The 18,263-nt window shown below is 41.3% G+C and overlaps 1 protein-coding gene across 2 annotated transcripts in view; it reads left to right on the top strand.

The window, feature by feature from the left end:
- The first annotated feature begins 3,098 nt into the window (after positions 1 to 3,098).
- Positions 3,099 to 18,263, top strand: part of itgbl1 (integrin, beta-like 1) — a 39,993-nt gene continuing 24,828 nt past the window's right edge. The window contains exons 1-4 of one of the 2 annotated variants that reach the window (XM_061089250.1): positions 3,099 to 3,185; positions 6,532 to 6,730; positions 16,430 to 16,576; positions 17,629 to 17,751. In XM_061089250.1, the coding sequence (XP_060945233.1) occupies positions 3,099 to 3,185; positions 6,532 to 6,730; positions 16,430 to 16,576; positions 17,629 to 17,751 (556 nt within the window). Of the gene's footprint in view, positions 3,191 to 6,527; positions 6,731 to 16,429; positions 16,577 to 17,628; positions 17,752 to 18,263 lie in introns of both variants that reach the window. The other variant, XM_061089249.1, reaches the window with a different exon arrangement.

Here is an 18,263-nt window from a genome sequence, read left to right as displayed (position 1 = left end):
GGATAGAGCAACAACAGTAACTTCCACATGTGGCTGCTCTTCAGACGAGGCAGCACCTGGGACTGGCTCAGTTCGAGCAGGTTTGCGCTTCTTTGTCTTTTTGAGCTTGATTTTTAAAACGATTGGCTCCTTTCCACCAAAACCCTGGAAGATTTCACTCTTTTTCTCCTCCTGCAGGAGATCGATAGTTGGGTCAGTCTGGTTGCTGATCGGCTGCATCTCCTCCTCAGTGTTCTGGTTGGATGCAACATCAACTTCCACCTGTGGCTGCTCTTCAGAGGAGGCAGCAACTGCGACCGGCTCAATTTGAATAGGCTGGCTCGTCTTCATCTTTTTGAGCTTGATCTTGAAAACGATTGGCTCTTTTCCATTATAACCCTAGAAGATAACAGTCTTTTTCTCATCCTGCAGGAGATCGCCCCGAGTTTCAAACTGCATGTTTCTCTGTAATTCTTTTGTCGAGGTCAGGGAAATTAAAAAGCAAATTGCGTCCAGAAAGCAAAGTAAAACCAAGCGAATCGGTAGCAGAGAGCTAAGTAATGACCAGGTGAACTTAGTGAACCAAGAAAACCAAGTGAGGATTGAACCTTGATTCACTTAATTATACCTACCTACATCAAAGGATCAAAGGACATGCAATCTTACAATTGCATCCTAGAATTCATGTGCATTTTATGACTTTGATCTGAATCAACCGTATCCATGGCAACATACACCATAATAAGAAAAAATTTTATTAGAAAAACTTGAGGCAAATACCTCAAATCGATCTTTGAGGTAGTCTGTATGTCCATCTTGTTTTGATGACACTCATCTCAATTTGAAGTTGATTTGATGTAAGCCCTGGTACAATACCTCAAAGTAAACTAAATGCAAAATAGCAACAATTTCAATAGGGCCTCACTGTCTGTCAGTGCTGGGGCCCTAATAATATTACTACTAAAACTACTACTCATCATAATTATAATAATAATGATAATAATAATAATATAATTACTAATAATATGAATATGATATACATACTATACTACTACTACTACTGCTACACTACTACTACTACTGCTACTGCTTCTACCACTACTACTACCACTACTAATACTACTACTACTACTACTTCTACTACTACTACTACTACTACTACTAATAATAATAATAATAATAATAATAATAACAATACTAATTATGATAATCCATAATTACTTTATTGTCTCAATTTAAAGTTAGAAAGTTATAACCTAGGTCAGCCACTATTTGATAGGTAAAAACTGAAAACATATTTCTACATGTATGTCTACGATCAACCTATCCATAATTTGACGACACTGCTGTCAGGTCAACTCAGGCAGTGAAGAGCCTCTGTGAGAGTTAAATCTGCAACTTCCACATCAGCGGCTGTATGGATCGTCCTTTCCTTAAATAGGAAATTCAGATGCTGCTAGAGCACAAAATGTGCAGATAGTTCTCTGTACACAGGCATAGGCCAAACATGGCTGGTTCTGCATGTTGTTGGCCCAGTCAATTGCAATGAATCAATAATGTAGAATGTATTAGAAATGTAAACATACTAATACCTTGATTACTTAAAAATGACTAGGTTATCTTTGGGTGACTGGACCATGCATCAATATACAACAGTGAGGTTGTGGTTGAAAACTGGGGTGGTTTCATCGCAAGATATAAATACATGTTTGTTTTTTTATTTCAAATAGTAACAGTACGGCTTAAACATTTCTCTATTGATTAACTTTTGTTTTTGCGAGGAGTATATTGAGAGCTCCTCTGTATAAAAGGTTTTGTTGCATCATGTAACTACATTTAATCTTTTATTTGGAATTTGGATCCTGTTCAGTTAACACATCCGACACATTGTAGAATTTTGATTGTCATAATGTCACAGTTCTCTGTGCCTCCAGTGCCCCTCCTCCTCTCTTCTCTCCTTTTCCCTCAGGTGCAGCTCATCTCATTAGATGACTCGGCGGAGGCTCACCAGCACTTATCACCCTCTGGCTATATCTACCCTGGCTGTGCGCCGAGTCACAGTTCGTCCATGTCTCGGCCGCCTGATACCTCTGGTCTCGTAACCCCCCGTGTTCTTTCCCTCTGATCACCAGGACTTTTCCCGTGGACCCTCCTGCAATCCTCCCTGCTGAAGATCTCCCGGAGCTATCAACCGTCCCGTCATTCTGCCTTATCCCATTATAATAAACACCCTTGAACGCACCACCCTTTTTGGCTCTCTGTGTTGCCTCTGCTCTGGGGTCCCTCACGAGACCTGACTCGTCACACATAACATGACAGACAGTATTTTCAGATAATGGAAAATACATTTTCGCAAATCAGAGTCAAACTGTGTATACTTTGTCGTCCAATATTGTTTCAAGCACACTTGATTCTTCATTCTTTGTTGACGTGACATATAAGCTTTTTTTACAGGACATATTTTGACTTTCCATAGAAAAGACTAATAACAATGGTAAATGCAAATTTCTATTTAAGTGCAGCAACATGCCCTGACAGTGCCAGACTGATAGGAAGCTACCATGCAAAATAGGATATATAGTATCCTGAACTCATTGTAGCTAAATGGGAAACAGCCACCATTTTCCCACATCTGCTTTTCCTTTCATGACGTGTCAAGACGTATTCTGAGGATAATACACATTAGGGGTAGGGATTCATTAATGCCTTTATATATTACAGCTCAAGACAAATACATACAAAAACATATACAGACCCATAAAGAGATCATCTGGAAAACTAATCGGAAAAAGTAAAAAAAAAAAGAAAAGAGTCTGCTTCTAATTACATCTCAAACTGGTGACTTAACTTTTCATTTTGGCAGTTTTCCCCGCTCCAGCTCCTGCCCAGGACTGGGTCTGAGAGTCAAGACTAATCAAAGGCACTTGTATGGAAAGCGACTGTTGGCCTCTGAAGGGATCGAGCCAGTTCAGGCCAGCCTGCCGCTTTTACTCTCCTTCTCTCCTTCTCTCCTTTTCTTTTCCCCCCTCACTCTCTCTTCCTGTCCTGTCTGTTTAAGGAGAGAGAGCCTGGGAAATTCCTTCAAGCTACTTTACTTCAGGTTTCTGTGGGATTTAAACATGCACACTGAGGTTTTGGTGCAGTCCATGTTGGTGCCGGTGTTGCTGATTCTGCTCTCTGCCGTGGAGGACACTTTGTTGCAATCAGTGAGGTGAGTTTCTGCACAGCTTTGTTTGTTCTTATTTATTTTTGGGGTCGTCTGGATAGCACGGAGGAAGAGGGAGGTGCAGAGTTTTGCTGACAAAGACATTTGGAGTGCGTAATATGAAAAAGTTCAGGAATGCCTGTACATTGGAACTTACCTTTTTTGTGCAGATTCTTTATGCTTTTATTTGGCAAAAAATGTTATTCTGCATACCAAGTCACGGGGTAAAGTCTATTTTTATAAATGTGTTATCTAATGTAAGGTGGCACTTTTTGAAACTTAAGGATATTCATTTATTTTCCTTTTGATACACATGGTTGGAGACTTCATGGTCATGAGTTTGGTGCAAGTGAAGCTTCAGTGACATCTGGGCTGGACGAGGGCTGTGTTTTTCAAAAGCTTTTATAAGCATCACTTGTAGCCATAAAAAATGAAATAAGGAGATAGAAGATGCAAAAGCCCAATTAGTTTATTTTTCAGATTTTCCAAAATCAATATGATTTATGTTAACATCCTGTCTACCCAGTGCCTTTTGATTCCGTCCTATGTTCAGTTCTTATGTTACCTGATATGTCGCTTTTTTTTAAACCAAATTTGTAATTAATAAGAATATCTTTGAAAAACATTGTATGAAGTCACTGATTTTGGTTAAACTATGAGTGTTCAAGATCAGTTTCTGTTTATTGGTCTTTTAAAAGTTGAGCCCCATCAGCAGAACTGTGAAAGTTGCCACGTGATTTGAACATAACTCAGCTGCAGAGCGGCTGTTTACTCCAAGCACGTGCACCGTGCCTGTGCAATGATCATATTGTGTATGTCCCACTGTGCAGTGCAGCTACAGCAGCAGCAAACCCACACATGGTTTACTACAGAAAGCAACAGCTCCTGGGAATTGCTGCGATTACACTGTATTCCTCGGTTTTTTCTTACACGCATCAAAATAATCTTTCGGTTAGTTGCTTACCGGGTATTTCATCATAACAAGTTGGCAGTGTAAAAAAATATTCCGTAAGTGTAAGGCAGTCAGTAATGAAGGCAGAGGCGAGTGCTATGAAATATACATGTTTTACAAAGTGCATCCCACACAACATCCACAGAGACACCAATTTCTCATGATTCATGGGTTTGGATAGTTCCTTTCAATATTATATGAAACTAAAATAAGTATGTCACCCACAGGTCCACACTGAAAACTGCATGACCCATGCCAAGGAGGTTATGTGTTCATCAAACATGTTCATTGAAGTATGTTGTATGGATCAGAAAAGAACCCATTCAATTTTGGTATTGATCTAGATCAGTGGTCAGATCTAACATTTTTTATCACTTTCATAGGGGGATTATTTTTAATGCATCAGGATATTAGTTAGTTAGATTAGTCGTGATGGAGGTATGCACTCTACCGCGAGCCATTCTAGTTAAATATTCTTGACTAAGTGAGGTTAAATAATAACGTAGTATAATAACAATAACTAACACGGAGCAGAGACTGGTCGTTTACATACTTGCCAAGGTCGGCGCAATCAACAAAGTTGTGTTGATTCAAGATACCTAGAGTGGACTCAAATGGGTTCTTTGTGAAAGCCTTGTCATACAGACAGACTCATGGGGGATCGACAAGAATGAAATAACTACGAACATGAAACAGAGGTGCAATGTAAAAAAGGAGACTGTCATACTCTGGCTCAGGATATGCGGTCGTGGCATAGCCATCAGTCTAATTTAAAACAAATTGTAAAAAAGAGATGGCCAAGCAGGTGTCTCCTCCGTCCTGAACACCTGTGTTTTCTGGTCACAGTCAGCATCGGTGATCAATCAGGCCGTCAGCAGTTAACATGCCCCACTTTCTTAGCTTGAAAAGAGCTGCGGCTAGACGAGGCTCGAGGTGCCAACATCTGATGAATTTCAAAGTTTCCACTTGAGAGGAAGGGAGATTTTCAGACTCCCTGCTTCAAGGTTTGGGCGGCAAGAGAGTGAAGCCAGACAAGGGAAGATTATCACACTATCATTGTTCTCCTTTCCATCCTCTGGGTTCCTTTACCCATCATGACCAGGTCCCGTGTTGCCAAGGCCGAAACCTCCTGTAGCCTAAACACCCTCGGCAGCAGCGGTTCAAGCTCACAGCTGACGCAACAATACTAATGAAGATCAGCTGAGAATGGAGCAGGACAAAACAGTGCTAAAAAAAAGTGGATGGTAGAAAGTCATCTGGTCTTGGTAAAGGATGAGGGCTCAGACTGATCAACAGATGTATTCCAAATTCATTGTGCTGCTTAAAGAAGTCAAGACTAAACATGCTCTCGGTGGGTGAAAAACACATGGAACACACACACACACACGCACAAACACACTCACAATCTGTATTTGATTTTATTGGGCGTGTCAGGAACTCTGCAGATTATTTGAAACGTGTCTACTGTTCCCAAAGTGGACAGCTGGCCAACATCAAGAGAGGGGCAGGAAAAGAAAAAGAATGTCAGACGGCATCCAAATGAAACAAACCTCACAGACAGAGCCACTGGAGTAAAGATGAAGCTCAGTAACATATCTGCCGAAGTGTGATTCCTCCTGAATGGTTTATTAACCTAATTCTTTCTCGCAAGTGTGTGTTTCCGAAGCATCTGTTTTTTTCTTGATGTGGCCCCAAACAAGACTGTCCTCTGGTAAATCTATAAGTCATCTGCATAAGCAGCTTATTACAAATCTTCATTAAGTTTGTGGTGGCTGATGTAATTAGGAGTTTCAGCCGTTCCTTTAATATGTTAAACCCATGCTGTTCCAATTAAACACAACATTAACCCTTTAACCCATAATTGTAACCATGACGACAAAGGTCCTCTGAAACTTAAGCAATACTTTTTTTAAGCGCAAACAAAGATATTTTCCCAAACTGTGACTGTTCCACAACTTTATGTAGTTTTCAACAAAGGTCTGATACAATCAAATGGGTCGTAACAGAAAAGAAAGAACAAACAACCTACGATTCAAATAAAATGGCTCAGGATAAAAAATACAGATAATAAAATATGACTACACACCGTTAATTTTGTATGTGAATGAAAATGAACATAACAATAGCATCTAACACTGTTAAAATGTTCACGGAAAAAGGATTTGTTGAATGTTGTATTCAAACTATAAATGCTACACAAAGCGAACATCTTGAATTGATTGTTTCTGAGGTATAAAGGAAAAATGTCGCTGCCACACCTGAAAAAAGGTATTTTAAAGTACTCCCGCTCAGATGTCTTGTCCTGTATTTCAAACAGTCACGGGTGGTATCACACTTGACCCTTGACCTCACAAAATTGACCCGTCCTTTTCTATTCATTTTCTTACCCAGCCAGGCGGGTGGCGTGTGTCGTCTGTCCACCGACTCCTCCCTGCGCCGCTGCCGCACAGCAGACGGCAAGATATGCAGTGGGAGGGGCAAGTGTGACTGCGGAGTCTGCGTCTGCACGGCCACCGAACCAGGGAAGTTCTACGGTCCCCGCTGCGAGTGCCACGACTGGGTCTGTTCTTCACATAACGGGAAAACCTGCAATGGTGTGTATTGACAAACAACATAATCCGATGGTTTGGTGCTACAGCAAGGGCCCACGGGATTCTTCATGCTGTCCCATGTTCTTTTATTGGAATCTTGTCCAGTGAAAGTGGATTTTTTGAAATGTGACTCTGTAGTACAGGCACGCAGCTCAACATATTTTAAACTTCTTGGATGTGGATGTCGGTGAAGGGTCAGTAAGGGATGTAGCAGATCTCTTCATCAGAGAACCTTGGCAAATGGACTCTACAGCTGATGCTCCTGTTTCAGCCAAGTGGGAGGCAGAAAGGAAAGCTTAAGGCTGTTATCCAAAAAACCTACTGAGTACATCTATGCCTTTTTGATATAATTTCAAACATAGAAACACACATTTCACAGACATTTGGAGGATTCGGAATATTTTGGATTGATCTGTAAGATGTCTTTGAAATCCCACCCATCCATCAACTTGGCCGTACATCAAAGGTCGTAACAGACAGCCGGTTGATTCACACGTGAAACAGAGAAATTTGCTCGGGCTGCGAGATACAACTTTGAACTTGTGGTCCATTAACTTATATTTGACACGTTCTCAGAGAGAATCCGTGTGAGTGCATCGACCCTCATCAGCATGTTTCCCTGTGAGGTCTCTGGAGGTCTCCGCTTTCCGCGTGCATTTTCCAAAAACACAGAATTGACAGACACATTTAAAGATGATTTCTTGGGAGAGAATAAGAAACTTTTGGTTGGTAAATTGTTATATTACATTTTAAAAGCATTTTGAGGAGGCTGGACATGAAACAAGGTATCATCCAAGGTTAAAAGTGAAACTTTAGCTCATACCAATCTAGTACGGCAGTACTGCATGCAAGTTCACTTTCATCGAGGTTACCAATGTTGAATTTTTCTTTCAACTTTTTATGGTGTAGATTTGACTTTTGATAATTTTAGCAACTACCTCCATCAGTGGAGGTTATGATTTCCCTGTTTGTTTGTTGGTTGGTTGGTGAGCTGGATCACAAAACAACAACAGAACGGATTACCACAAATCTTGGTGGAAAAGTGTAGTATATAGGTCATGGAAGAACGCAATACATTTTTGTGCAGATCCTGCTACGCTTTTTTTAACATTATGAAATTAGGCTTTTTTCTTTATTTTCACCATTTTCCCAGAGAGTAATTCAGGATCTTGATATGTAGGGTGTAGAATATGGTGGAGCTTGATTGACTTTAAGGGGAATATTGGCTTTGGCAGAGATATGCGCTTTTCTGCTCAGCAAAAACTGTAATTTTTGTACTTTACACTGCAGGCATTACAGTAAAAGACACACATGATTCTTACATAGAAGCTTGGAGAGAGGTTGATCCCAGTGTGTTGATGTAAGGAAAGAAAACCCTCACCTTTGTGTCCTCTGCAGTCACTTGACTGGAGTGTCAGGGTTTGATAGAGCTAGATATGTGCATCCAGAGCAGGTCTAATGGAGATGTGTTTGCATGTGTGTGTGTGTGTGTGTGTGTGTGTGTGTGTGTGTGTGTTGTGTGTGTGTGTGTGTGTGTGTGTGTGTGTGTGTGTGTGTGTGTGTGTGTGTGTGTGTGTGTGTGTGTGTGTGTGTGTGTGTGTGTGTGTGTGTGTGTGTGTGTGTATGGTGTGCACATGGAGGAGAAAGTGATTTATTTGGGCAGACAAGTTGGCTGCTGTGAGGAGCTCATTATGGTTCAGCAGTCTGGAGTGAGAAGGCCCTGCTTCAGCCTGATAATGGGGTTTCACTCACTGGTACGCCGTCTGCAAATGGAACCGAGACGCATCAGCAGAGGAATGGGTTTTCACACCCAGACACACACTGTCCACACACACTAGACACACACTAACACATGGGATCAGGCTCATTTTCCCAGTGTAACATTCAAAGACGCACAACCAGCCACATACCCACAGTCGTATTCCCATATAGGGTCCAACAATTCTATCCAAAATTTACACCCCCCCCCTCCATTGCTCAATGGCCCATGCGGCGTGCACTGTCTCCTGTCTGGTATCTGCAGCCAATTCCTCTCCCTGCGGCTCCCTTATCTCTGCCTCTCACAACTACCCACTGATAAGATCCAATAGATTTTTTTTCTCCTAAAGGGATAAACTGTGTGTTTTCCCCCAAAAAATAAACATTAGCTTTCCTGGCACTAAGTTGTTCTTTTACCTTGCATGGCATTCATCAGACAAACATGAGATATTTCAGAGCTTCAAGTTCGAGCTGGACAAAGGAAATGGCGATGATGCAGTATAGCAATACAGATTAAGTAAATAAATAATATGACTAAATATTGTTAAAAGCCTAGGTATAATAGTTCTGAGACCATTTTTTTTTTAGATAATAGTGCTGTCACCACAGAGCAAAAAGGCCCTTAGTTTGTTTCATTGTGTGGGGATATTGCATGATCTTACCTTTTGTTACATGGTTTACTTAAAAATGCAATCAATAGACGTGCAAGTCAACTGCACTAGACGTACAACTGCACTAGATGCTCTCTATATCTGTATGTAGATAAATATAGGCCTACGGTGCTCTTGCAGAATTCATGCTGAGTTAGAGGTATTATAGAAGCATGGGGGAGTAGTTCCCTGATCCCTCCAGAGACAATTAGAGGAAGAAGAATAGGTCTTTGTGGTATTTTATCTTGAGCAAAAGACCATAATATGTTCTTTTTATGTGCAGCATTATTCTTCCCAGACTCGAAGTTGTAGGAATGCTTTTTGTTCTAATTCGTGATATAGTACGTAGTAAGAGTAGGAGTAAGAGTGTTTATTTCCAGACTAATTCCTCGTCCCAGTGTTTCACTTGTGTCTGATTACTCCGGCCTCCCTTGTGTATTTCTTCTCTGCTCCCCAGTCCTCTTCATCAGTTTGTCTGCTCTGTTCATCTTCTCCGTTTAACCTTGTACTTTTTGTCCCAACTCCCTGGCGATTCATCGTGTCGTCAACTTAGTTCGTTGTCCATTTGAGTATTTGGACTTTGTGTTTGCCTGTGTGCCTACAAGAGACTCAGTAAGCATGTCGTTTCACGTTAATCACACTTCCCTGCACCAAACAGTCATTGTCTTGTCTGCATTTTGGATTTTAAAAATGTAACCTTCGCAAGAGGTAGATTTTAAACCTGCAGCTGCTCCCATCATGTCACGACTCTATCGTGTGCATGATGGGACAACAGCAAAGCTATGCTTTGAATTACCAGGTAGCAGAGTGGCAAAAAGTATTCTGGAATACCAGGTTCATTTCTTTTATGATGTGGCCTATACAATTGTATACTATATTTACCATGACATGTTCGATCGTAAGATTCAATTTCGCGTCCAATCCATGATAATGGATGTTTGAAAGCCATTTGTTTGTTTGTAAGCAGGATTACCCAAAAAATATTAAACGTATTTCCATGTAATCTTGTGAAGATGTTGGGCCATGACCCAAGAAAGAACCCATTCTACTTAAGAGCGGATCCATGGTTTATTGATTTATTTTTCCTTGTTGAACATGGTGAGATTGGGTGTTAGCCTTGGCAGAGGTATTCCCTTCTCTAGGTGCCCTTCTCAGGGTCTCTGCATGTTTCATCAAGTTAAAGACTTTTTCAGACCATGAGTGAGATCTAAGCCTACCTATGGCGAGGGTGACAGATATGAATGAATATCAGTGTCCTTACACTTCCCCATAATTTAAGATAAGGTGAAGTAGCCTCGTAGAGAATAACCCTTGAAATCCCACGTTATCATACAAACCACACGAGCATGAGGTACAGTCTTTCCCACAGCAAAGTCAAGTGTAGTTATCAGTACTACGTTGGTCTTGTTTGTGGTATTACTACAGCGCGCAAATATTTGTATCATTGAGAAAGTTCTAGAAGAAAAATAGACCTTCCAAACTATGCACCGTTAAAAAGTTGTAATAGTGTAATAGTGTTTAATGTACTTAAACATAATGAAGTTCATTTAAATGTTTTCGAGACCTGATACATGATATTTTTAACGTCAACCCTAACCCTAAGGCTTACAGTTGATTTAACTATCTTAGCTATGAAGCCTTTTTAAGACCCAGCAGAAACCCTGTGGTTGTATTAGTGCTGATTCTGCAGGCTGCACACAAAGCACCGCTCCTGTCACTCACATGTTCTCCCTCCTCCGGCAAATCCTACACTCTTGCAGAGCGATGGTCTAACATCTGGTCACCAACTGTGCAAAACCTCCCTGTCAAGTCAGACTTCTCTCTGTTTCTATCTGTTTTCGACCTGTTCGGTTCTGTTTCCTCGTTCCAAGTTTGAAAATAAACGAGAAACACAACATTGGACAGTTTCAAGTTTAATACCTACCGTTGTTTTCGATTGTTTTGGAGAAATATAATCAAGTTTATTTTGTTCTTTTCATGTTATTTCTGTATAGACTCCCCTGCTGTCATAGACGGCAAACACGACAATCTTTCCACTCTCGTTTCCACAGCCTTCCCTCTATTCTTGCCTCACTGAATGAGCCACGTGAGCTCCCTCTCCCCTCGCTTGTGCCTGCACTGTCTCTCTCAGTCTCTGTGCCTGTCTATTCAGAACCGAAACAAAGTGTTTTCCTCTGGTGTGTGTTCAGACAGCCTATGCTCCTCTGTGATTTACTGTATGGTCTTTTTCCATTGTCAGGAAACATAGAGGGTGGCCCAGGCCGCTGTGGGGTAGGATTTCCACAGTGTAAAAAAAACCCAAACACTGTATAATCAACTTATTTGTAATTACTGTTACAATGTTGAGTAGCATTAGACCATAATATTGAGGATAAACACCTTAGTGAGCGATCGTCTTTGAGTTCAGTTTTAATTGGACCAAAATGATTTGACATTTATTCGGATTTTTCTTTATCCTCTTAACACAGCAACATTTATTCTAGGACACAAAGTATTTGATCAAACCCAGGTCAGCGATTCCCTCTGTGTCTTTGGTAACAGCTGCCAAACCCCCCAGACGCTGATGTGGCTTAAAGCAGCGAGCCGAGCAAATATGCGATCCAGAACGATCTGTAACTTTTTATGATTCTTCATAATTTTGATTATGACTTTGGCATATGTGTTTCCTTCTCACCCCATCCCAAAGGAGCAGTTTAACTGGGGACGTGCAAGCCTGAGACTTAAAGCACACACACACACACACACACACACACACACACACACACACACACACACACACACACACACACACACACACACACACACACACACACACGCATCGCTTTCAGGCTATATGGGTTTTTCAGAGCCTCTGTTCTTTCCCTAGCTGGCTCGGGCCGCGAGCCTCTGCTCCCCCCCGTGCCAGAGCCAGAGAAGATCCCACCCAAGGGGGTTTTATGTCAGCAGCACATCAGAAGCCAGTTTGGCCGGTGCTGTTCCAGATCAAACTCCTCCAGATACACTTTCTGTTTAGCATAACACAAGGCTGTGATGTCACATCCAACACAGACACATTAAACCCAGATGATATAAACAAGTAAACTAATCGTGGGAAAACCACTCACTAATGGCAATGTGTCCGAAGTGACTAATAGTTTTAATGCATCATTTGTTGATTTGCAAAAGAGACAGAGAGAAAAAAAAACAGAAAATAATGACTCAGAGTGGAATGCAGTCCTTGAGCCATTACAGCCCATTAAAGTGTTCATCTCTGTATGTAGTTTTTTTCGAGTACATATTTTGATGTGCACTCACTTTGGAGCTTTGCTAGGCTGTGTGCCTGTGTGAGTCACCTAATGGTTACAATGTGGGCTGCAAGGAGAAAAAAGACACTCAAGTCTTTCTGAGTAGATTATAACAGGCATTTTTGAGAATACATGTGTTTTTTTAAATTTTCATTACTAAATCGGCAATGATTTAGATTATGGCCCATAATGTACGGCAGAAATTATCGATGAATCACAGTGTCATTTCCTGTATGAATGGTTTAAAGAGAGCAGACTATTCCACACATGACGGCACAGAGGAATAATGTTTGAATATACGGACTGAGTCCTAATAAAGTCATAATATTATGGGAAAAAATGTGGTAAATTTATAAGAGTAAAGTAATAATTGTGAAATTTCTGTGCCTGATCAAGGTTTATGATCCAGAAGGAGTGAAACTGCAGCGAGCAATTCAAGTAAATTCTATTTTATTTGTATAGCGCCAAACATAAAATACATTATCTCAGGCACTTTACCCTGAAGGTCAAGACCTTAAATATGATAGAGAAACTCAACAGTTCCCACAATGAGCAGCACTTTGGCGAATATGGAGAGAAAAAACTCCCTCATTAACTACAAGAAACCTCTAGAACACGACCGGTATGGGTGAGCAGGGGAAAATGGAGAGGAGAGAAGAGAAAGAAAGGGTAATGGGTTGGGGGGGAGAGGGGGAGAGAGAGCACAGAGCGACCAGAAACACTTTTACTAGTTGAAATAAAAATGATAGGAGTGCATGATGGGAGCTCCCCCAGCAGATTAGACCTATAGACCCGTAACTAAGGAATGGTTCAGAACTCACCTGATCCCGCCCTATAGGATTTATCAAGAAGGAACGATTTGAGTATAACCTTACATTTTAAAGATGGTGTCTGTTCCCGAACACAGGGAGTCATGGTTTCTCCTTGCTGCTTATGTCCTAATAATATGGTTTTCTTACTTTTCGTCACAGTAGAGGAATTTATCTGGCTGATTAAATGTTATTGTTTTAATATTATGACTTTCTTCTCAATTATGACTTTTCCCCCAAAAGCTAAGACTGAGTTCTTGTTATATTACACCTTTATTCTCGAAATCTCTGAATTATTTCCTTTAGAATATGGCCCTAATACTCCCATTAACCAGAGTCTGCACAGTAGTGATCTACTTATGTGGGCTGTACTCACTTTTTAGAATTACAAACATGGAGGAGGCAGGGGTTTATGAGCTATACCGCAGCCAGCCACCAGGGGGCAGCGGCCAAATGATTTGGCTTCACTTTTGGGGAACGCGTCATGTCGTTTTCATCTTTTCCCCTTACATGTATGTATAAGAACATACTTTAGGAAACCAAAAATGTGAAGCGTTAACTTGTGATCCTGGCCTGGGTAGGTTTAAAATAATCTTTTGATGTTACAACATTATGAAATCGCAGAAGAACACAACCAAATGCCTATTGGGGTAACTATAGAAACTAGAAGGGGAGGAAAGCTGGAGTTCCTTGTCCTGTGGAAAGCACACAGAATGAGTTATTACCAGAGACAGGTGTCTCCTAGATCTTTTCCACGGAACACGAGCTGACGTGCTGTCGTTTCACGGTCCACATCCCCTCAGGGAAAGAAAAGCAAGTAGGAATAATTACTCACCCAAATGAGTATCATGTTGCAGAGAATGTGGTCCAAACAAAGTAAGTGGGGAAATGTCTTTTGGAGTGGAAACATCATGCAGTAAATGAGCTTAGAAACAGTCTCAGGGAGTTTGGAGATTTACAATTGAAAATGGAAGCTGCACTGAAATCTCAAAATAGCCCCAAGATTGACTCAAATGTAAATGAGAGTATAATTTACTTTTGGCACATGCATTGAAGCAGTTGTTATTAAGAATTGCAAATTAACTATAAACCATACAAACCTATTTCCTTGCTTTTCTCTCTGTCCGTTTTTATTTTTTTGTAAATCAACGAGCAGGCTCAAGTTTAAATTCGATACAAAATTAGCTCTCTGGATGAGTCACCGTCCTCTCCCTGTCAGCAGTTAATCATGGTTAACACTACATCACCTGTTATTACTGCCGCCGACGCTGGAGCGGACGCATCCTCCCCCCCCCATGACCCCCACCGTACGTATCCGTGCACCTGACTGGCCGGGGAGCGAGTGTCTGCCACCCCCCCCGAACCAAAGAGAATTACCGCTCTGGTAGCACCGGGAAAGATGAGGCGCTGCGAGACAGCCACCTTCCCACACACATAAACCTTCGCCCAGCAGACAAAGAGAGTTTAATATGTCCGAGTGACTGTCAAGCGGAGATTAATGGGGGCGAGTGGGTGGCACAGACATTATAATAGTCCACTGAATTAAGTTGGAGATACTTTTAATCTAATTCAGTTTTGCAGCTATTGTGAGGCAGTTCTCATCTGCAAAACCTTAATGATAAACTATAAAGGTACTGCTTTAATCTTACAGTCATATTTACTTCATTAGCACAGGCTTGGTGGAATCATAACCACACAGCAATTCAAGATTGACAAACTGTGGTTGTGATCTGCAGTTGAGTTTATGTTTTCACTTCTGTTCGTTTTTTAGTTTTTGTTTGTTCCAAGAATTGTGCAAATGTTTCCGGATGGATTTCTATGTAACTTGGTGGAAGGTGGCGGAATGGTTCAAGAAAAGAGGCTTTCGTATTTTGGAGTGGATTTTTTTCACTTTCCTTTACTTTTAACCTTGTGTGTGCAGCTTGATTGAATTTAAGGGGACTGTTGGGCCTTGGTGGAGGCGCTCCACTGACTGCCGGCTTTTCTTTAATGTGGCAGTCATTCGAGAATCCCTTATGACTGGAGAACAGCTGTATTTTGATGCGTTTCACTGTTTTTGGACTCTAATATGCAGTTTAACAGTCTCAGCACTCAGAGTACAATAACTGTAGATCAGCTCACTCCTCCAGTGCAGAGAGCAAGTAAGAGAATGAAGTTTACCTTGACAAGGTTATTCCCACCTTATATATGGCAGCGCTGTAATAACAAATCAATTGTTGATCTTTGTTTGATTTGTTGAAATCTCTTTTTATGCGTTTTTAGGTGAAGGTTGTATTGTTACAGTAGGATTTATAATGTGATTGCGTTACCTAGACAGTCAGCAGAAAGTACAGTCTACTCTAAGCTTTTCAGTTTTAACAGTTGCCCTAAGAAAACAATTATCGAATACAATACAATTATACAACAATTTAAAGATTTTTAAAAATCAAAAAGAGAGTTTTATTGTCTCTGTTGGTGAAACTTTCCTTGAATAACACCCTCTGGTTTTTTATCTTTCGCTCGCAACTGTTCCCGAGTGTCCTCTGAGATGTTTTGATAATGAGAAGAGACAGCGGACTTGCCCGTTGTTAACGACTGATGGATAGCCCTTGAAAAGGACGCCGCATTTACACGATGAACGAGTCAGGCAAATGATTGAGTGTGACATACAAGGACCCTTTCCACTAAATGCAATAGGGGCAACATTTATAATAACTTGTCAACAGCCCCCATTTGCATCACATGCTTCCTCCTGTTTTTCGTATTGCTCACTGTGGCCATCGGAACGATGAGAAATAGTGATGGCAAACTGCCTGCGTAGGTTCATGGGACACCGCTACGAGGTGTCGCTCTCGCCGGGTGATTGATGAGGGCGCTAGTATATCATCCTGTTGCAAAAAGGTTTGAATTTCAAATAAGACTTCAGAAATATAGTTGAAACATGCCTGCGTGTTTGCTTACATGGAAACGCATCATATCTCACATCCATTAAAGAGTCACCTGGTATTATGATGGATCTGTTGCAATAATTAAGTGTCTAGGGGCAAATGAATCCTTCAGTTCTAATTCCTGTCCTCTCCTGCTGGTTCAATGTCATCGTAATCATTTAAGAAAACAATTAAATGTGTCCTTGTGATCACAGAGCGATTTGAAGAAAACTGGCAGAGGGCATGCTTTTTCAGCACTGGTAAACAACATGTCGTGTGGCGTGTTTCCCTTTAGACCGCGGCTACTGTGACTGTGGGACGTGTGAGTGTGATGACGGCTGGTTCGGAGACGCCTGCCAGTTCCAGGAAGAGTGCAACCTCCCCGGCAAGAAGAGCAAAGAGCTCTGCAAGAACCCACAGGGGGTGGTTTGCTCCAACAGAGGTAGAACGCGACCACACATGCTAACCCACACATGCATGAGAAGAATTGTGAAAATACACAGAACCATTAGCGAATCCCCGAAACACACAATAGACACACAACAGTTAAAAGAGTGGTTTCATATTCATTTTTCAACAATGCATTAATTATGAAATGTTCAGAAATGATATTCAATGGCTTATAATAATGATCACGTGTTATTGAGTAGCAATAATAAACAAAAACAGACCGAAAGGTTTGCTTAATGTTTATTTCAGTTTTTTTAAGTTTGTTTAATAATGTCTTACTCGTTCACAGAAAAGCATAATTTATGCAGTTTGAGTTTGACTTGTACTTAGTTGGAGCTTATTACTGACCCCAAAATATATAATGTTATTAATAACTTAGACTTCATTTACTTCATATAAACCCCTTTAACGCTCATTTATTTTAATCAAGGCAAATACTTGTGACTTCCTCGCTCCCTATCAATATGAATAACTTAATAGATTAATAAATTCATGCATGAAGGATCATCACTGGAAAGATTGACAGTGATAGTGTGAGTATAAATAATTCAATTTGGTCTCAAATCTCACAAGCTTGGGGATATTAGATGCACACAGCTTATGTGTTTATCTCTGTGGAAACATGATTAAGCTTTGGCACAATGAAGACTCACAGTGTGAGGGGATGTCTGAGGTTATTTTCCACACTGACAGCCCCTCACCCACCTGGGCTTAACCTCACGACTGGCCCGAGATGCCTCCGGGCTAAATGAGGGATGAATGTGAGTTTGTGTGTCCGTGTGTGAGCTTGTGTGTATCTCTGAGAGCAGGTGTGCAGTATGTGGCCTGGTTTGAGTGTGCAGAAAAGCAAATGTATTCACAGCATCCTACTATGCAACCAAAGACACACGCTCACCAAAATCGCACACAGTGGGCCAGTGGTCTGACACCGGTCCAGATCGGTTGGCACATGATGCACAGACGGTGCCTCCAGTGAACAGCTGCACAAATCCTCCACAAACACACAAGCCTAACCTTGAAGTTTAAAGCTGGCTTCCTCCACAGGAACCTGTCACTGTGGAAGCTGCATGTGCAACAATGAGGGGAACACGGGCCTGGTGACCGGACGCTTCTGTGAGTGTGACGACAGCGAGTGTCTGGATGAGGACACCGGAGAGGTGTGTGGAGGTATGCCTCAGCTGGGTCCTACTCTCACTCTTCCCCAATACATGTGTTAGCTGCTGTCATGGCGATTGGATTAGTTCTATCTTTGAATGACATTACCTTACATTACATTACATGTCATTTAGCTGACGCTGTTATCCGAAGCGACATACAATTAGCATCGATTAGGAGCCATTTTTCTTGGGGGTTCAGCATCTTGCCCAAGGACACTTCGGCATAGGCTGGGTTTCGAGCAGCCAACCTTCTAGTTGATAATTACGACTTAAAGGAATTGTGCCACCATTTTGATCTGCCCTCCAAAGCTTATAGAACACTCATGTTGATTTAATGCAGTTGACCCTTCACTGAACAACAACTGTTCAATCAGACTCCATAACTAAACACAGCAGGCCTGTCAGACTGTCAACGTGCTATGGTGGCGTGTTTCAGATGATACAGTTTGGGGAAATGTCAGGGGAAGGGAAATTGATTTGGTTATAACAGTCATAAAACCTTTCTGAATGAAAGGGGGACTT

The sequence above is a fragment of the Limanda limanda genome, chromosome 16 (genome assembly GCF_963576545.1).
Source record: "Limanda limanda chromosome 16, fLimLim1.1, whole genome shotgun sequence".
NCBI classification, from domain to species: domain Eukaryota; kingdom Metazoa; phylum Chordata; class Actinopteri; order Pleuronectiformes; family Pleuronectidae; genus Limanda; species Limanda limanda.
The sequence above is the reverse complement of the archived record's forward strand: the minus strand, read 5'-3'. Positions and strand labels throughout refer to the sequence as shown.